Raw genomic sequence first — 21,643 nt, 5'->3', positions numbered from 1 at the left:
ATAATTACAGTGCATGTTGTAGGTCGTTGAAATGTTAAGAGTATTCAGTTAATGCAATGTACTCTTCAAAAAATGCTCTAGGCATTTTACACTTTGTAAAAGAAAAGAAAAAAAAGCCCAATAAAATACCCAGGGAGAGCAAACAAAAAAATATGTTCTCTAATTTAAAGTGATCCAGAGTCATCTTGAGTTCATGAACCAGCACCGCCGTTTGATGTCAGCAGAACTGAGCGGAAGCGTGTGGTTTGTGAGCTAGCTGCTGCCATAGAGTCACAACTTCTCGCTGGCTGAGCCTGTGGATGGGCTGCGCGGCGCAGACCGCAGTGCAAACCTGCCGACTGTTCGGCCGCAGGATTAAGACCCTGCCTCAAGTTGAAACTTCAGCTACTTTATACCATGCTGTGCTATAAGTTTCTGCAGTGTTTCGTATCTTGAATGGTGACAGACCATGGTTAATGGAGAAGTAGGCAAGGACATCTCCTGCTTCTACTCGGCCAGATAGCCATTTCATCATAGTGGGGAGGAAGAGAAAAAGCAAGCTACGTCCTTGGAGAGAGAAGCAAGCTGCTGCTGGAAAAGAAAAAAAATAACATTATTGCCTCATGTTCCTTTAGCATGTGACCAGTTACGGCAATTGCTGATTGTCTACATACCAGGAAAAAAAATGCCCTGTAGTGTAAAAAGTTCACAGTCTCTACTTCAGGTCATTACAAACGACCTTTCCTCTAAAGGCAGTTATTAAGGAAGTCGACTACTAATCCAACATTTAAATATACTTTGCTGAGCAAGAAGAAAATCAGAGAGTACAAGAGAGGGTTGGTTTTTTTTTTAAGTCTGTAGTGAACTTTATTTTCTTTCCATTGTCTCTGTGTGATTTTCTGAATGAGATGATGTCTCTCATTCTTTGAAAATAAGCTTTTAAATATAATGAAGCAGATAGAAAAGAAGACATTTAAGAGAGATCACAGAAGACTTGAAATGCCCGTTTAACACTTTATCTGTTAAGAGGATGCTACAGAGTGTACTCTGTATCCTACAGAGTAGGGCTACTTCTGGCTGTAGAGAATCTGCAGCTGGAACAGAGAGAGAAGGTCGAGGTGATCAGTTATGGTGTCTCAGGCACAGGGGCAACACGTGCAGCTCAGGACCGCTTGGGGAAGTGATTTCCCTCCCCCCGCCAACTGTGCCAGCTTGATAGGCTTTCTTTGCCCTGGTTTGTATCTTTCAAGAAGACAAAAAGAATTAAGGCGTGTGTGTGTGTTTCTAACATGGTTGCCTTTGTTGCAAAGAGAACAGTATGAGCAATATACAATGGCAATGCAGAGTTTTCTGTCATGATGATGATCAAAACTCCCATCCTGCAGAGCTTGTTTGAGCTGAGCAATACTAAGAAGAATTTCTGGAAAAGGGCAGAGTTTTCATTCAATTAATTTATATTATATTAATAATTCTATTCTTCATATTGAAGAATATATATATAAAAAAACTTGGGAATAATATGTATATCTTTATATTATATAGAGAGAATATACATTATTTTACATATATATTATATATATTTATATGTATATGTAAGTATAACATATTTCCATTTAGCCATCCACCTGTACACAAAATAGTGAGCTTATTACAAGCTTTTTTCTTATTTCTTTCATGTCAGTTGGTTATTATTTCTATTTATTGCTGGTCCTTTTCATTTCCTATCGGGAGGAATCCGTCCATTGAGAAATAGGGAAGATTTAAGTAGAATGCTGTGATTATTCCTCTGACCTAGCTGAAGAGATTAAGGAAAGTGTTTTTAGTGAACTAATTGCAAGTAAGAAATGGGGGGCTCCTCCTGAAAGTGTATGTATGTCCCTTTTTTGCTTTGTGGAAATGCCGAGTAGCCATTAATTTATGCATTACCTGTGTAAAGATATGATGAAAACTGAGCTGAGAAAGCTCTTGGTAGTTATAAAAGTGCTCGAGGCATGGAATGCATAGGCATAGCAAAACCATGATACACATAATTTGGGTATCAGTAAAACCTACCTGCCTTAAAAAAAAAAAGCAAGCTGATCACATATCTGCACAGGAAAATAAAAATAAAACCATAAACCTCAGAGTTCCTGCGAATGATTTGCTACTAACGTCAGTATTTTTTTTAGAGAATGAGATGATTTAGATCAAGCAAACATTCTTCTGACATTAGTGACGTAACAGTCTCGTGTTCAGAGAGATTTCCTGTTTACTTTGGGTCTGAACACAGACGTCTCAAGAAAGTAGGTGCTAAAATTTTCATTCCACTTCTGCATATAAAGACAGCCCAAACTGTTCTGAGATCTGTAGCAAACTTCACATACATTTTTGTTCTTCAGAAAAATGGGGGTAGTGACAGTTTAAAAATCTCACAAGATCAGAGATGTCTTAGTTTGCTGACCAAGCTAATTCCTCAGTTTTAATCCTGTAATGCAGAAAATTATCAGGCGATGTCAATTTGGCAGCCTTGTGAGCTACTGTCATGCTCTTCTTCACTGGAACCTTTGTTAGCAAATTCACCTGGAGTCAAGGGACTGAGTGTCCCTTAGGGATGAGCTACTGCTCACTTAGATCTGAAGAGTTTACAGATGGCAGTAAGGCATCGTGGTGAAGTTCATTACTTAGTTTTATGCTGTAACTTTTCACGAATTTTCTGTTTCAAATCATAACTTCCGTGAGTGTTCATACATAGAAGCAATACACCTTTTTTACAATTTGTGTGTATGATTCATAGTTTTAAGTTGCAAGCTTAGTTTTAAATGTATACTTTTTTCTAAAAGGCAGAGATCATCTTCCCGTTGCATTATTTTCCTAATTATAAAAAACTGGGGATTATATTTAATAACTTGCTGCAATTCTTCCTATTCTTTTGAAAATATGTATGCATTAATTTCCATTTAGCTATTCAGTCTGTAGAGAACAAAAGAATCTGTTATAAAACAGACCATGGTCAAGATCTTGTATGGACTGAGATCAGAAATAAGTATTATGGACTGAGATTAGCAATAAGTATTTTTGAGTGGGGTTTGGTTTGGTTTGGTTTTTTAACTTTGTATGGTTGCATCTTGAGAAGTAACATCATAGATGTGAACACTTGCTTCATCTCCATAATGTGACTGTTGAGCAGTCTGGAGACTGAAGTCCTGAAGTTACTTCTGAACTCAGGTCAGCTCAGCTTTGCTGCCAAGGCAGGAGGCCTTGTTTTATTCCCAAGTGATACAAATCTAATAGTAGAAAAACATAGCCTGCAATAAAGTCACTAAGTGAATTTTGTTTCTGTTTTGATGGTCTCTAGAAAATGAGGTTACTGATTGTTTTTGTTAGCTGATTTCATTAGATTTGTATCCGGTGAGTATAAAAATCGTATTTCTGGATGTATGATTGTGATACTAGCATATGAAAAAATCCCACCATTGAGACATGCTTTGGCATTAAATTATTGTGTGTTTAGAGATTCTGCAACCATTACCTTAATCTGCTAGGCAAGAAATTGCTGCATGTGAAGCTGTTTGGGAATTTACATTGTCACTAGAAACCAAAACTGGGTCTTGGAGAGCACATTTATGACAGCAGCAAACACAGGCAAAATAATATGCGGCATATTGTAGGAAAAGCATAAGATTTTGCTTTTAGAAAACGAGAGGAGAAAGAGCGGAAGGAACAGCTTGCTGCTGGCTGCAGTGAGAATGAACTTGGGTCAGTGGGAAGTACTCACCAGAGAGGGATGTCCTGGTCTGCAAGGGCAGAGAGATTCAGCAGAGCCAGCGCTCTGAATTAACATAGAGCAGGATTAATAATCCTTCGTTCATGGCTTTTATCTCAGTAGCTGCATGCAGGGGTTCCCGGTGCTCTTGGTTCTGCGCTGACGACGCAGAGACACCAAGCAGTGTTTGTGTGAAGCCAGATGGGGTTCGCGGGGCTCGTCAGCTCAGCCGGCTTCCAGATGTAAGTTGTCCCCGGATGCAGTGGAGCTCCACTCGCCCAGGGCTATGCCTGAACTAATAGGGCTGATCCAAACTGTAGGTATCTCTGAGGTGGTTTATTTGCAATTTGGATAACACACCTTTGAGTGTTTTATTGATAACTATAGAAAAAAAGAGGAGAGGAATACAACACAACACACATTTTAAAATAGTGCTTATTGACAGTTTAACTTAAAATGGATTTGATGCCACTTCAATTATTTTTTCCAGGCAAAAACTGCTTCTCAAAAATGCAGATGTTCCTGTTATCATGAATACATATTTCAGTCAGAAGGTGCTACTCAGTGAACATTCAGAAACAAGAGAGAAAACGTATGGTCTTACAAAGATGCTTATTAGGAAGAATATTATATCTTTGGCACAGATGTTCAGACTAGATGACCTTGATGATGAGTTACACCAGGAACTTTCAGATAATCAGGTAAGGTCCATTTGGTTCACAGCTTAGCACTTGGTAAGAAATTGGTGAGCAGATGTTTGGAAATCATAACAAAACCAAAAATTCTAAATTACTGACCTGTTCAGTTTCCCCTTTCATTTAGCCAAGGCTGAATAATATGCAGTGTTTATTTTAATAATATTTTCTTAGTGGAGGCTTTTGGCCCATCCAGATGCTGGACTCCTGTGAGGTTATTTTGCTGAAGTCTCACAACTGTGCTAAATAGTAATTGTAGCTTTTTCATTGATTTTTCTCTTATTCTTTATAGCCGAATAGCTAAGCTTTATCTGAAATAAAATCTGTTTTCTGCTAACTCACTCAAGATATTATTTTAAATAAACATTCCCTTTTCCTACTCCTATTTCTTAATTAATTTCCTAATCGATCCTATCCTTTCTGTAAAGCATCAACTGGTAGCCCCCCCCCCCTTCCCGCCCCTTCGATTTGTTTTCTTTCCTATTTTGACTTTGTTTATATTAAAATGACTACTGACTCTGCATGTGTCTGGCTGTGGTTGTACAAGATGACATATTTTAAGGGATCTGGTTTTCTGACAGTCTGTGCCAGCACTTTCTGAAAGTAAGGCTCTTGTAAAGGCTTTATATTGGCCACCCAAAATCATTCTTAATATTTGAGAATTTTGGTCCTACAAGTTTGATGAACAACACTGAGTGTCAACATTTTGTATTTGCTTTACATATAATTCCCATTATAGGTTTGGGAATTAAAAAGTTACATAAATCAAATCCTAATCTCCTCTCTTGCTTCAACTCTACCTTGTAAAAAGCTTCTACTGTGGTATTCGAAAACCAGAACAATTTACTTGTTCCTCTCATGGTTCCTAACAAACAAAACCACTTCATTTAAAACTCAGTAGACAGGTTTTATTGCAACCGCTTTGTAGACAAGGGGTAGTGTTGTACCACAATTTTCTTTTAAATACTGCAAATTCTCCTTTTCTCCTGGTGGATAATACTTATGGCCCAGTCTGTAATACTCTGAAAACCTTTCTTGGCACCCAGCTTTTTATAAAAACAGGTTTCATTGTGAAAATAGAAATTTCGCTCGTGCTGGGAAGGAGCCTATTTATATAGACTGTGTTAGTCTATACTTGCATACAATTTTTACTAAAAGAGATTTATTTTAAAATTAAAATTAATTAAATTACTCATTTAGATTAGGGCAAAATGTAGCATAATTTTATTAATAAAATTTATTTTGAAAGTTTGGAAGATTTTATTAATAAAATATGTTTTAGAAGTAGTGAAAGAATAAATTAAGGTTTGTACTTTTAAAGTTTTATACTTTTCATTAATCATCTAATTCTTTTACATTGAAACATTTTACATTGAAATGTGTAAGTCTGAGGACTAACTTACTGTTCTATAAAACTAGACACCTGTTCATTTTCAACTTAATCTGAAAGTCCGGAAATATCCAAGATGGATTTTACCCCTTTTTTTAGAAGAGGAAGGAAAAGAGGAAGGAAAAAACATCAAAGAAGTAAAAATGAAACTCAATTCAAGGGGAAGAATCATAAATACTAATATCAATTCTGTTTTCCTGCTGGTGTCACCCTCATCTCTCATGGATTGAGTTAGCTCAGTCCAGAGCACCAGTTAAATACAGGAGAGCACTGTGTGCTCAACTCTCTTGAGTGTTCGTTAAAAATGCACATTAAATACTGGCCATTAGTCTGTAGTTAGTTTAGGTGCAGTAACTGTTTGGAAACTGATTTTGCACTTACTGCAGTGATTTTTCCTGCTGAAGTTTTACTCTTTAGCACTGCATTGTTTCAAGGTCCTGTGAAATGCTTCTATTAATGTGTTTTCCTTCACCAGGTTGCTTGTGCTCCACAAATCCGTAACAACTGTGATTTGAAACAGCATCCCTTAGCATGGAGTGCTGTTAATGATTCCTTGCTCGAAATGGTGGAAAGCCAGGGAGCAGTGGGATGGAGAGAAGCACAGGTACGAGTTGTTATCCAAAGGGTGTACTGTTTGCCTGCAAGAGGTGGTTACAGAAGCCACGTTGAAGGAAACAAGCCTCTTTGTGCAACATCCATCATAAATTCAGATCCACCGAATGCTAGGTGAGTAATAAGATGCCTGGGAATTTTCCTGTTGAGGCTGTGATATACGAGAAACTGAAGAGGAGGGAGTTCGGAAATGTCATTCTAAGTCATCAGCTCACAGGGAATAAGCACACTCGGCAAGGTGCAGGGCTCTTGATGGTAGTGGTATAGTTTTTTAATAGGTATAGTGTGACACAGAAGTAGTCCTGCCCAGAGGAGGGAAGGATCTGCCTATAGTTCATGTCATCAACAGATGATGGGAAGATTGAAAATGAATTAATGGGAAGTTAATTTAAAACCAGTGATGATCATCGACATCTTACACTGTTCCTTGAGTTTCACAGAATAACTGTTACTTCCCATTTACCTATTTCAGTCTCCAGTATGCTCTGCTAGTAAGTTATGCTCATAGAGTCATCTTTTGAAACAAAAGAGAAATGCATAGAGAGATGGAGAAACAAAAGGCTTTTCTAAAATGGGGATTTTGCACAGGTGTCATTAGAGAAACATAGGTGTGCACATGCAAATTTCCATTGTGAAGCCACTGGAAAAAGCTCCTGTTGACTTCTGGAAATCTGGAGGTCACAGCAGTTCAGCTCCTCTGCAGTAAAAAGTGATGTGGTGTCAAAACATTAATGCCAATGCAGAAATCTTCTATGCAAAACTCATGGAGCATACAGCTTTAGACCAGTGGTTTTGGCCTCTTCTGTTTGCATTCTAACACTGGTCTGTTTTAGGGAATCAAGAATGGGACCTTGTTTTCTTAAGTACAAAAGATATGCCAGATACAGTTTTCCTTCTGACCAGTACTGAACTGTTGGATCCTTTCCCTCTCCTTTTATGATCCTCAAGGTTTGAGACTAAAGACTGATTTCAAAGTCTTCCTCAGTAACTCTGGGTCTGAGATCACTGTGTCTATCATTGAATTTCCTTCCTTTGGTTTTGCACATGAACTTTTGGTTCATGCTGGTTTAAAATTTTAAAAGGTAAGATACATTCGATTTTGTTTTCACTCAGGAAGCTTATTAAAGTGAGTTACAGTGGCAGAGCTTATATGAAGCTTCTAAATTCAGCCTTTCAGGACATTAGGAGATCTATTTTCCTGCCGAGTTTAGGATCTGAATGGAGATGTGCAACTAGTTTAAAAGGTCCCATTGAGAACTCTCCAGATGTAATTTGCAATAGGCTTTGAAGGGATTCTTCAAAGATTTGAAGAATTTGAGTTCCTCTAAGCCACCCTGCTGGTGGGTAGCATGCTCATACGTCCTTCTTCCTGAGCTTTTGAAATACTGGAATTCTCCTAATTCTTGCTACCTTGTAAGCCACTGGATAATTTACAGCACTCATTGATCAATAAAATTCCTCCAGGAGGAATTTAGGAAGATTGTTCTTTCCTAAAATGCAAGCTTGGTCATCACCCACAGGAAAGTAATTATCAACAGCTTTGTGTCCCCAAAATTTTTTAAAAGCTCCTTTACATATAATAGTTACATTGACCTTAACTTGCATTATTTTTTAAAAAGTAGTAGGTACATTTGTTGTGTGAACTCCTTGCTTTATATTTAATTCATTCTTGCTATAGTATATATATTTTTAAAAGTAAGAGGAAAAGTGCTTTACTAGCCCCCATCAATATGTGATTTTGAGGACAGTATTCCTCTGCATAGATTTTCTTCCAGAGGGTTACATCAAAAGTCAGGGCAGCTGACAGTCTATTATTCAAGCTGATTTTTAACAACATCAATTCTAGCAGAATTCAAATGATAATACCATCTCCGTCTTTCCTTTCCAATTTTTAACCAAGAGTATACTTAACTCGGAATCATGCAATTTGAGGTAGTTAACCTGCCTGAGCCCATACCCTTCACAGGAATGGGGTGAAAGAAAACAGAAATCTCAGATTGCACTTCTTATGTCAAACTTGAAATAGAAATAAAATAAAAATGAGAGTCCGTTGCTTCTGAGTACGTGCTGTAGTTGGGTATTCTCATGTGCAGTTGTTAAACTGGCCTCTTGGAAGTTCCTCAAATTTTATAGATGTCCCAGCTCAGAAAAGAGCTTGGTGGTTGTCATTTGCAGCTATCAGACTGTCTTTCGGATCCTGAAGAGAAAAATCAACCCACTTTCTCTTTTGCAAAGAAGAGAACGAACACTTCTTTTAAAGGCTGAGGAATGGAAAACACCTCGTACTGCTCTATCAGCTGCCATTTCCATGGCTGATAAGCATCCACATGAGACTTTTCTCCTCTATCAAAAATGTCTCTGTCTGTCACCTGATAGTGAGCAAAAGGGTCCAACGCCCTCTGGCAGTCCTTTGAACCAACTGATGGCTCGTTCTTTTGTAATTAAACCTCTTTTTTTCTTTGTAGACTTCTTTTTGTGAAGTAAAACTGCATGAAAGCAACGTTTGTATTTTATGAGGCAAGATGAGTTAGATAATTCATTGTTTCGTAAACAAAAGTATCTAATTAGATATCAAGGTAGATGAATAGTTAATTGATTTGTATTTTAGACAGGCTGTTTTATTGTATATCTTCTTTTGTAGCACTCCGCAATAACCTAGATGTTGTTGCCACAGGGAAGCATAAAAACCATAGTAAGCTGAAAAGGGGCATGAAATTAAATGTGGAGCAGGGGAAGTGATGCATTTTGTTCAAGGCATCCAGTTTCTAGAAAGAGACTGGCAAATTGTGGGAGAAACCTCTATTTTCATTGTAAGGAAATGGATTCATTTAATTGGTTAAAACTAACACGGGTAAAGCATAGAAATTTATGCATCTAGCTTTTATTATTCATAAATACATACATATAGAATTCGGCCTTTTACTGATAGACAAATGGATATGTCTGATGGGTTTAAGTCTGATTAGCTGAAGTATCTAAAGCATTTTCCGAGGACACTGCGAAATCATTACAGACACTGAGAAGTTCTCCGGCTTCTGTCATACACAAAGTGGTCCCACGTTTCCTGCATTACTGTCGAATCATTTGCCTTCCTCCCCTGTAATTAATTGCTCTCGCAAATGGACTTTTCATGCTGTCGGGGGGGTGGGGGCGGAGGGAGAAGAAAATACGATTCGCTGTGACTGTCTGCCCATTTCCAGCATTCCTGGCATACTTTTTGCTGCCTTTTCCCCTCTGATGAGAGAGATACTTTTGTTAATGACACAACACATGTTTGTCTAAACCCGATTATTTTGACTCTTTTTGAAAAAGGCCTGGCTTACACGTACGAGGATCCTAAAGAGGCTCCTGTCAACCTGAGGAGCTCACTGGCGCTGAGGTGTCTGACTCACTGTGTCGGCCTTGTACTTTGTGTTCCTGGGATAAAGCAGTGTATAATTTGGATTTTGCTCTTGCCAGTATCTGTTTGTTTTGAGCAGGCCACGTGAGTTCAGTAAAAAATAGAGCTGGTCAGTTTTATGCCTTAAAGGACAGGGCTGGTTGTGTGGTAGTTGGTGAAACTAAAACAGATGCGTTTTTAGGACTATTAGGCAGTTAAACTGGTCAGAGTGCTCAAAAGATTTGGGTGAGGAAGCTGGACAGAAAAGGGTGTTGTCTATTAAGAAGGAAAAGCTAACCACTGCTAATATAAAACAATGCTAGCTATAGCTGTGAATCCACATTTTAACATCTTTGTGGGTGACTAGAGAAATTTTCAATTCGCTGCTCTTGGCCTACCTGAACGTTAGCACTCTAGCCTGCTACAACTTTCTATTCCAAGAACAAAAGAAAGACAGTACATTTACTTTAAAAAATAATGTGATCTGCCTCTATGCACTAGTCATCAATAGTCCTTTCGGTTTTGCCCTTTATTTTGTTTTCAATTTGCCAGATCTTAGAGAAGTGAAAAGGCCTGCTACCATGCAAGCAGGACCCTTGGGGAGCAAAATATTTGGAAGAGCCAAGGATTTGTTTGAGTGGCTGGAAGAAACAGAAGTGTGGGGAAAGTCACATTTCGCTTTCTGAGCAGGCCCCCAGAAACATAATAGTCAGTTGCTGGGATTCATTATGCTCTAGCAAGTTGTTGCAAGTTTCTGAGTAGTCTGTTCCTACGTAATTCTGTGTAAAACAGTTTTATTGGCAAGTGGTAATCCTGTAAATCTAATTCATTTCAAAGTTGGATTTCCTTTTTTCCTCTTTTTCTTCATCTAATGATCTTTGCTGTTTATCTTAACACAAATCTAGTCAATGGGTTAACCAGTCTGGCAGCGTGCACAACTAAAAGTTGAATGTCAAGTGCTGCAACTAGCATTCCAAATAGGTGGACTAATATATTGAAAAGTCACCCGTCTGGTATGGAAAACCTAGCTTAAATTTTATAAAGCATATTGAAATAAACAACAAAAACAAAAAAACCCTGGAGGTCATCTTATTTGAAAAGAGCCCAGATTGGAAAGGACTGTCATGAAAGATCCATGTTCACAGATGCTAACATCTGTCAGAATGTTTTTTGTGGCTGACTTAAATCTGTTTACAGCATTTCAACAAAACATTTTAAATGGAATGGTCATAAATGCAAGTTTTTAAAAATTACATTATGTTTCTGGGATGTGATTTTTTCAAGTGGGAAATAAACAGGAAATAGGTAACTGAAGTGCAGTAGAGAGTACTCCATAAGCTAGAAGTTTTCTCTGATTTCCCCTTTTCATATTCTTCTCAGAAGTGAAGATACGTGCTTTTAATATTCTTGCAAAGTAGTCTAATTGCTACTTGACAGACTTGTAATAGTTCTCCTAACAGCTGTGGTTCAAGGTCTAGTAACCTGCTTCTGCTTTGAAGTCTCTCTTTTTTTTTTTTTTTCTTTTTTTTATTCACGGTTAAGACTCCCTGACACTTGGATTATCCCCCTTTGCCTCCACCCTGCTCTATTTGTAATTCTCAAACTGCAGCCTCCAAAACAGAGAGTAAGGACAAAAGCCTGTTGGAAAAACAGCTTTGGTGTCACATTGTCCAGCTGAGACATTAAATTGTATTATATATTTAACACTGTAGCTTCCCTGTGCTGTTGCCCAGATAGCCCTGAAAGTCTGTTTTCCCTGTTGCTGATGCTGCAGACGGATAGATGGAACTTGGGCTTCTTCCAGTGCCACTGTAGTACAACAATTTGTTAATTTGACATTACCGTTTATTTTTCAGTGCTAAATATTTACATAATCTTATTCTGTCCAAGGGCAAGGTGAAAGCACTGTTATCTGATATACTCTGTACAAAGGAAAAAAAGGACCCCTCAACATACACTACTGTTTTTCGACCCTGCACCAGGAACAGGCAATTAAACAATTTGCCATTGTTCTAAAATATGTCAGGGCAGTGGTAAAAGCTGCTGATATAGAAAAGAGTCTCAAGAAGACAGTAGCCAGCATAGACCACATGTGTGACAGGGATTCAGTCTCTTTGGAAAGCAAATGGGGAGGAACAGAAACCGTCAGATGGCCAACGCTGTGTGTGCAGGCTCCTGTATGCATCTAGCAAAAAGGAGACACTGGTGGCTAGCTTGTATTTCCTCCATACTCAAGTGCTTAGACTGATCAGTAAAGTGCCCATATTTTCGCAGAAGATAGTCACCCCCCCCCCCCAAAGCCATTTGTTGGTCAAGAAGGAGGAGTAGCTCTACTTACTGATGTATTCCCCGTGACAGAGAAATTGCAGAGATATGTAAATAACAGAGAGAGACAGACAAATGGTATGGAAGCATCATTAGGTAGAGTTGTGTATTCACTACCAGTTACCTTGTAACCATACCTTTTCACACCCTCCACATCTGATGATTGCATACAGGGCTTTAGAAAGCTGGGGAAGCTTTATGGCACTTGAACACCTCATTTCCCGCTGCTGTCTGTTTTATGGCTGTATCCACCCAATTGATTGTTTTCAAGGGAATATGTAAATGGGGGGAATGGGAAGAGCGATGTGATCCCCTGTATGTTATCCTATAGTGGAGACCAGTCTAGGGAGTAGAAAGTGAACAATTTGAAAAGGTAATTTTCCAGCCCTAGAGCCACAATCAAGGTATGTGCTGTTGTACTTTGTCTGGTTTAAACCAGGAATAGTAATTTTCCATCACCTGTTATTTGTCAAGAATTATTCTAAGATGGCCTACGTAAAAGGTATGGAATCTTTCCCTTGGTTTTAACCTTTCTTGCCCTTCAATTTTTGTATCTCTGAAAGTTATGTGGTTGACAGAACTGAGAGCAGAAATCCTCCATGTGTGTTTTACACCTCTACCTTTCACTGACTACATGACTTCAGTCCTGACCTGGAGGAAGTGTTAAAGTCATGCTGGAGCTCTCCAAAACTTTTATGAAAACCTGATTGTGTCTCTGGGATTTGTTTTCCTTCTACCATAGTACAGAAGGCAAGGACCATGAGCAGTGATAAATGTTATAAATGCCTAGATGGACACACGCCGAGCTAACAGTTGGGAGAGAAATTTAACCACCCAAATCTTGCATGTAATTTCTGCGCAACTTGGGCAGGTAAATACTCTTTGTATGCACAGCCTTAAATATCTGCATAGATCAGCGGATGTGCCAAGAAACGTCAGAGTAGATTTAATACAATAGCAGGTTTCCGAAAAGGAAGATTCTTAGAAATAACTTTTTGTCATCAGCTTTATAAAGCTTCTGTTTGGATATAACAAATCAATACTCCTTGGAAAGGTGTTATGAACATACTTTTACTCTTTTGAGAAGAAGGAGGACTTTTGTCCCAAAGGCTATAGAGTCAAGAATGTACTGTCCTATGTGGTTTTAAAATTATGGGCACACTCTAGTAACTAAGACAAGACTTTGAAAGGGACAATATTGCTGGGACATTGGCATATACATCTGTATCTTAAGCTTTTATACACTCTTTTATAGAACACAAAAGATTAAGATACAGCAAACAATACGAATAAAATAAAGCTCCTCAGAGAAGACAATCTTAATTAGTTCTTTCAGTAAGCATTGTGGTTTAAAATGGTTGTGTAACTTATAAATGCACTTAACAAAGTTACCTTGTGCTCACGTGCCAGTCCTGACTGGCTACAGTGCCTGCTGTTTTTGTTCCATTTCTCGCAGCCAAAAGCAGTCAGCAACATCATACAGGGTAGGGATCTGCTACAGGCTGTGCCGAAATCCTCAAACTCATTTTAGTTAATGCCTCAACCCCCTTTTTGGCTCAAGGGGGCTTCACAGGGTTTGGAGAAGAACATATTCCTCAAACGAGAAAAGTGATGAGCAAAGGCCTGGGATGAACTTACTCTGTATTACACTTCACAGGACTGGAGCAGAATGGTAGTTAAGAGAGATTTAGTTATTTTTGTAATCTTAGTCCTACAGTAAGAAAAAAGGAAATGATTTACCTGATACATACTGCCCGATATATGTTTGAAATGGTTTTGTAACTCACTGAATTTAGATACTTTATTTGAGGCCTGTGTTTGGTGCCATGTGAGCTCCTCTGCTTTACAAGTGCTTAAGGCTAGGACTGAATGCAAACTATATTTCAGAGAGGTTTCACATTTAAATGGAACAAGAAGTTGCAGAGTGTAATTTTTGGTCATGTTTGTACGCTGTGTTTCATTCAATATAACATGATAATAGGATTTTATATACATATTTTAAAAATTATTTCTCTGTATCAGTGGTTTCCCGACTGGCACTCTTACTTTTGGTGGTATGCCAGTCATTGCCAGTCATTGAGAAGGATCTCACATTCTCTCATTGAGAAGCAGTTCCAGATCCTGCCCTTCTGGAGGTGCTAATCTGAGCCATCAGGCAGTTACCACTGGCCAACTGTAAATATCTTTGTGCAGCTGCTTACTCCAGCTCAGAGGCACTTACTGATCTGTGCACCTGGAGGTGCAAGGCTACATCTGAAAGCTGACTTCATACGGCCACCTGAGAGTGGGGTGAGGGTATGGATTGCTCCCAGTAGCCTTCCTTGTGTCTGCAGCAGTGGCAGGAAGGAGGCAAAGGTGGAAGTGAAAGCAGCAGGCAGGTTCTCCCTGGCTTTGTGCTGGGTCCTCTGCCCAGGAAGTTGTTGTCCGCTGTCTTTTACGTACACACGAGTGTAGATGGCAGGTAGCAGCAAAGTTCCAGTGCAAGACGCTGTGAAGTCTCTACAGTGTTTCCACTTTCCGTGCGTTTATGCTGCAATTTGACACTTGGAACTTGTGCTGTCACTGCATGATCTCGTCTTGTCTTCTCCTGAACAGCAGCATCATCCTTATCTAGGAAGATGGCTTTAAGGAAATTATTATAAAAGTATAAAATTTTTCTGTATTTCTCAGTAGTTTCCCAACTATTCTAGACTAAGGGCAGCCACGTACTTAAAAGTGCCTGCCTGGCAGGTGGCGTACGGTCCCTTCTGCAGCTGTGCAGTCATGGTCCCGATTCAGCACGTGCTGCAGGAAGTCCAACAGCAAGGAGACGTTCACTCCTGTTTCTGGGTGAGTGAACAGGGGAACTGCAAGGAACGCACCGTTAGTGAGGTGGGATAAGAGATTGCACTGGAGTCCCAGCTTCACAGAGGTGGGAAGTGTAGTTGGGATCATGGAAGTAGAGTCCCAGGCGAGGGAGTGCATAGTAGGTCGTGGGAGAAGGAAGTAATGAGGTCCTCACATGAGGAATATGAGAGTGGTCATAAGGTATTAGAATACCATTTTGTGCGAGTTACCTTTCTGTCTGCCCATTAATTTCCCTTGAGCCTATGTAGTTCCTGCTATGGATTTCTCCTCTGAGGCAGCAACTTTCCCCACTATTGAACTCAAATATGATCTAGTCATGACAGTTACAGATGTTCTTGTCTTTGTCCTGTAACGATGGGATTATGCATTTTCCCCTGCCTCTGAACAAATGCCAAAATTTGTAAATTCTGCTTGACATGAGGAAAAATGTGCAAGGAAATTAATTTGATTGGAACAACAAGTTATGTCACATCTTCAATATAGAGCTATAAATTAACTGACCATAGTAACATAATGTGAACGGGAAGTGGAAGAGCTTGTTAGCAAAAACATTCAGTGCCTAATCTTTGCAAAAGTGTTTTTAATTTCTTTTTTTTTTCCTATTTAATTGTAAGTGCGTATTTCCTTCACAGGGGAGCTGAAAACTGCCATAACTTTCTTGCAGCTTGGGCTGTGTAGTCATGATTAAAAATATCTGTGATAGGAGCTCATCTATACCTTGGTGCTTCTGTGTATCTGAGTCATCATCTGTATTTGGACTGCCAGGGTTTGGGGGGAGAATTGTAGCAATAACATCCTTAGAAAACAGGCATTTGAAGTGGATGCCTCAACAGTAAGGAAAGTCAGTGGCTCTCAGACTGTTTGCACTTGAGAAGTAAGTGGGCAGGGACTCTGCTAAGGTCATGGATTTCTAAGAAATGAGTTGGAAATCGGGTTATACGTGCCAAGTAGAAGGGGCAGAATTCAAAGCAAAAAGAGGTGCCACCTCTAATTTGGAGGTTGTAACTTCAGCAAATCAACAAACTGCAATCAGCTAATTTGTTTTTAAATGCTTGTAAAAGGTTACACCATGTTGGATAACATCTGTGTGTTAGATTTAGGAAACTCCTGCGCAGCCAAATAGATTATATTCTAACCGTTTGATCCCCATTAAATACATGGAATCGGGATTGGGGGGTGACTGACATGGCTGCGGTTGCTGTTTGGGTAGTGCAAATCAGAGGAAATTAAAAAAATAATGCATTGGACAAAATAATGAGAATGAAAAATCATGATACTTGGAAATAAAAATTTTTTTAAATGTACTTTTGAGTGTTTCTAAGCTTTTTGGGTGAAGAACCCAAAATTTCATCAGCCTCGTGTAAAGGATTTCCTCTATAAAAATGGAAAAGAAAAAAAAGCTGGGTATGATTCTTACTAACTGGTGGGACTTCAGAAGCTGAGGTTTTAAGATACACATCCAGTATTTTGAAATGGAAAATAAATCTGAAAACAGGCAGTACTGTTATATGCTCTATATGCTTCTGAAAGAAGGCTCCCCATTTTCCTGTAAGGTGGGCTAATGTTCAGGCAACGCTGGCTTGCGACAACTGTTAGGAACCAGCAAACACAGGACTGGAAGGAATTGTGTTCAGCCTAGCGGAGTGGATAGCAAGCCAGCATCCTGAAGGGTTTGTCTCTGTCTGAGATCACCTGCTGAAGAAACGCATAGAAACAGACAGTGACAAAGTAACTGTTTTCAGGACAAAACTAACTATTTTAAAGTAGTGGATAAATGGTCCAATAGTCAAAGAATAACGAAGAATGTGTGTGAGTGCACAGCATGGTTGAATAAAAATTGGTGAGTGTTGTAGCACTTCAGTATCCTCATGTTTCTGTCTGAATTTGTAACCCTGGCGTTGCGTGCATCCTCTTTTCCACTAAACAGATTTTTTTTCCTTTTCTGTATGCATACTGGATAAACCTGAGTCTTTCTTTTTTCTGCAATTTTGTTTTATATTTGGCACAATGAAAATATAAATCCTGTAGTACGTTTTGAGAGCGCGCAGAACTCTGAAGGATGAAGTGTCGTTTCTCTGCTCCGTGTATGTCACTGCATGCATTATTTATTATAACCGGATTCGTAAAAGCAGTCCAGCAAAGCAAAGTAATATTACAGCAAAACACAGTAATATATTGCAAGAATCGGGCTGTGTTCAGCTTCAGCGCGGACTGACATTTTTATGTCCGTAGGTCAGTCCCTTGGTTAATAGATATTTCCTTCCTTTATCCAAGCCGTCACTAAAAGCCCAGGGCTCCGGGTTGCGGGAGGATTTGCTGGGCGAGCCCGGCAGCCACGTGGTTTGTCTCTCCCCCTGCGTCCCCCATGCTCAGTGTGTCCCTGCACACGCTGTTCGGTAAACAAACTTTGGAGAACCAGAGCGAGCTGGTTCAGAGCAGCCAGTTCATTCACACAGACCACTTGGAAAGTGATGCCTTTGCGCAGCCCTGACGTACGGGCTGAGGGAAGTGGAGAAGTTAGTATTTATGTTTTCATTAATGCTTTTTATAGCTGCGAGCCAGCTGTAGCTAGTTAGCATTAGCCTAGGACATCTATTAGCGTGCAGACCTCTTACGCAGGATAAAGGGCTTCTGATGGAAACAGAGTTGTTACTCATGGTACTCATGGCTGTGTGTTTACATGAAGGCTGTTTGTGCTGACATAGGATATATATTAGAACAGCATGCACCTTTTTAATGAACAAATTTTCCAGGATTCAAGAGGATTTTGTGTAAAAACTTTTAGCATAGCAAATCATAAGATTTGCATCTTTAAATGGTTTATTGCTTGTTTAAAAGCTATTCTTTAAAAAGAATAATGCTTTGCAGCTACGCAGATACAAAAAATATTTTCTGTTTAGCTCTTAGGATGAGTCGGGAATAAGCAGTATTCCTGCAAGTCTCGAACACACCAGTTTGGACTGCTAAATTTTTTGCTATGAATGATGTAAGTGGCTGGCAGTAGCACAGGATGAATTGGACCTAAGGGTTTGGCCCAGAGGAACTGATGGCTCAGCTATCCTTCTCTGGTTTCTCCCAGTTCTTGCTTTTTCTTTTTTTTTCCTCCTTCTTCTGGAAGATAGTTAGTCAGAAGGGTATTTAAAAATAAATAACAAAAGCAACTGCAAAACAGAGAATGAGGAAGGCACAAGAAGTGCTGTTTTTAGAGCTCTAGTATGACAAGCACCATGGTCTCTGGTATTTGCGTCAATACGACACTTTCCTTTCCTGGTCAGTCAGTGTTCTCCAAACAATTCTGACAGCTCCACTTGTCCAGGCAACGGCAGAGGAACCTAAAAAGAACTAGGAAATTTTGTCTATCCTCTGCTTTGCATTTCTGTAGAAGGTGTGAAATGAGCTTATTGCTTTCTCACACCTAATTTAGTCATTTAATAGTTAAAGCTTTGGAATGGAAAGTTTCAGGACTGGCTTCCCTCTCAAGTTTTTTTTCTTCTGGGGAAGGTAAATGCACTGAAGACCATCATTGCTATTCCTCCTCTTTCCAGGTCTTTTGCCTCTACTTGCAGTGTGTTTTACAGAGACCAGGGAAGATTCCTGAGCCATTGTAAAACGGTCTCGGCATGAATTTCCATTCCTCTTATCTTTGTCACAGTCCCACCGATTGTCAGTGATGAACTCTTCAAGTCGAGGGGAATTCAAAAAGTTCATTGTAAAAAGCTTTAGTTTGCCTTGTTAAGCCTAGCCTCCTCATGAAAACGTTGATTACATCAGCCATCATCATGTCAGAATTATACGTTTATGGTTCACAAAGGGAAGCTTTATAACGCTATTCTTTTTCATGTGCACAACAGTATCTATATGTGAAACTGCCGAGTAGCCCCAGATGCCAGTGTCAACTCACATGGTTGAACTATAGTCTTACCAAGACAAAGAGTCAGGTTATCTCCCAAAACTGAATCACTTCTAATCTCCTGTTCAGATAAATTTCCTCCACCCATCCATTTAGGTACACCACCCTTAATGATCCACTTGAAAAGAATGTGACAAGCTCTTGAAAGCCCTGTGAGACTGTGGAAGCACAGCTCATGAATTATGTGTGTTCAGTGCCTACAGCTGTGTACCCTCGAAATACAGGTGGGAAAACTTGTATCAGCAGTGTCTAGACTTCCCTACAGAGCTGTGTTCTGTGATTTGGCTCCGTATTACCTTTACAAATGTGGGTCAAGGCTCAGTTCATTCCAATTTCGAAGTCAGCTAGTCTTTTGAGGGCCAGAACAATCATTTCTTACTCAGGCAAATTCAAGCTTTGATGTGCTCACATTCTTCCTTTTAATGCAAACCAGCAAAATTGTGCTGGAATGTTTTGCACCATTTGGTAAATCTGCTGGAGACTTTTGTTCATTGTGATCTGATAGAAAACATTTTTGTTCATATTTACCATTCTCCTAAATGCTTCATAAGTCCTTTTTATTATGTACATGGAAATGACCTATACGGTGTCATCACGTGCTGGCCCTTGGGCTTGTTTTGAATTGACTGTTCTGCCATTCAGGGTCCTTTCTCATTTGTTCCTCATGCTCTTGTGACTGAAATTAAAACCTCTGTGCAAGAACTTAGCTGGAGGAATGTGGAGAATTGGGAAAAGCAGTTTTATCCAACAGAATTTTCCCACAAAGATGGCTGGGACAATCAGCATCGTGCTGCTAGCTTTGGATATTGTGGACATAGATCAGTGTATCAGATAGTGTATTACAGGACCGTGTAGCCTAAAAAGCAATGTATTTCTCCTCAAACATTTGGCAAAGGTGTTTTTAGTGTTTTCCCAAAGTCCATGCTTCTGTGACATCTAATTTAATACAGCCAAATTTAATATAGCCAGATCTTGACTGACCAAACCTTTCCCTGAGTCAGTTGTCTGTTCTCTTTAATTTATGGGTCTTGCTAGTTTTTTCAACATGCAAAGAACATGCATTTGGAGGTAAGGAGACATTTTTGACTCTGGCAGGGCACCTGGTTACAGCATGGATTTTGCCATTCCTCAAATGCTGTGATAGTGTAGGATAGTACATAATTATGCCCTGCAACCAAGCAAAATCTTTTTGACCAAATCTGGCAGGAGTTTTTCCCTGATTTTTTTGATGGCTTTTTCTGATGGCTTGAGGATGGTCTTTTTCTTGTGTGTTCTGTCCATAGCATCCTAATGAGGCACATGATATGTGGGAGGCATGGATAGGAGAGAGATAAAGCTGCAATTTCTGTCATCAGGCAGTACTGGGTTGACAACTACTAATTTTATCTAATCTATTCACCATATACCTTACTCCTTATTCTGAGTAATTGCCAGAAAACTCCCTTCTCTTGGCACCTTTGCAAAATAGCTTAATGCATCTTTTCTCTCTCTGTATATATATATGTATTATGTTAATATATTTCAGATCTCAGAAATAATCGTGTTGCCTGCTTAAAAAAAAAAGATGGTTGTCTCGGAGTACAGATGTACAAATGAAATAGATGCTGAAGAAGAGGGAGCTTTAAGGAGATACTGGAATCAGAGACCTTGTTGGTGTGGTTGGGAAAGCCATCCAATCACACTACAACATTAAAAAAGATAAGAGACAGCAGAAGAAATTAACACTGATTTCTGTAGATTATTTACGTGGCCTATTGTTCTCCCCATACACACACATTTGTTTCATCCATCTGTTAAAATTTACTAAAGCATGTGAGCAGTCTAAGCAAACTGCTGTGTATCTCGTGCCTAGCCTCATGGGGCATGAGCCTGATTAAGGTTTCTAGACATTTCTGTGATAATTGGCATGTGTACCTTATGGCAGAAGAGTGGGAAAAAAAATCTTTATTGTTATTCATATGGTGCCATTTACCAGTAACAGTTTTTCATTTCTATTTCTATTTGGAAATGCTGAGCTGAGTTAAGCTTCCAGGCTAATCTGAATTGATGGTCTCTGCTAAAATGTAAGTTACAGTGTCTCTAAACCAATTGTCACTTCATGTTGAGCACTGAAAACTATCAAATGGATACAGTCTTTATATACCAGTGACTTTGACAATATATTAATTACTCCTGTTTTTCTCCCCAGTTATCGGTGACCTTTAACTACCAGTTTCCTCCACCAGTCAAGTCCCATTTTCTCAATCCCCTACATTTAAAATGTGAGAACTCAGATGTTTTGTTCTCAGAATTACCTCTTCCAGTGTATTTGAGTGTGTTCTTGCAATTAGTCAAACTCATAGGTTTTCTTCATCCTGTTGTGAAGAAAGTGTTGGCTGACCAGGCTTTTCTAAGTGGGGAAGGAGAAGGGAAGGTAAGATTGGAGGCGTGTTGCCATACTGGGCACTTTCTGTGAAGGATGAATGTACAGAAAGGTGTTGAAATCTTGGGAGAAGCTTCAGGCAGTAAGTGAGAGTGATGGTCTTGTTGGGCAGCTTCCCTGGGAGTTGGCAGGATGGTCATATGTGAAAGATGTGGTAGGGTTAATTCTTTTAATGAGCAAGTGCTCAATTACGCTTCCAGTCACCAGTTCTTCTGGCTTGTGTCTGCTAAACTATCCAGTAGGGGAGTGGGAAAATAAAAAAGAAATCCAAAGCAAGCTCTTTTTATTATGAAATTATGACAATTTTGGTTTTCAACATAATGAGTTGCTCTGAAAATTCAG

The 21,643-nt window shown here is 39.3% G+C and overlaps 1 protein-coding gene across 1 annotated transcript in view; it reads left to right on the top strand.

The window, feature by feature from the left end:
* Window positions 1-21,643, top strand: part of SPIDR (scaffold protein involved in DNA repair) — a 202,656-nt gene that overhangs the window by 126,649 nt on the left and 54,364 nt on the right. Inside the window, exons 9-10 of the mRNA XM_075141899.1 lie at window positions 4,212-4,422; window positions 6,282-6,532. Coding sequence (XP_074998000.1) covers window positions 4,212-4,422; window positions 6,282-6,532 — 462 coding nt within the window. The remainder of the gene's footprint in view (window positions 1-4,211; window positions 4,423-6,281; window positions 6,533-21,643) is intronic.

Source organism: Calonectris borealis, chromosome 2 (assembly GCF_964195595.1).
Source record: "Calonectris borealis chromosome 2, bCalBor7.hap1.2, whole genome shotgun sequence".
NCBI classification, from domain to species: domain Eukaryota; kingdom Metazoa; phylum Chordata; class Aves; order Procellariiformes; family Procellariidae; genus Calonectris; species Calonectris borealis.
The sequence above is the reverse complement of the archived record's forward strand: the minus strand, read 5'-3'. Positions and strand labels throughout refer to the sequence as shown.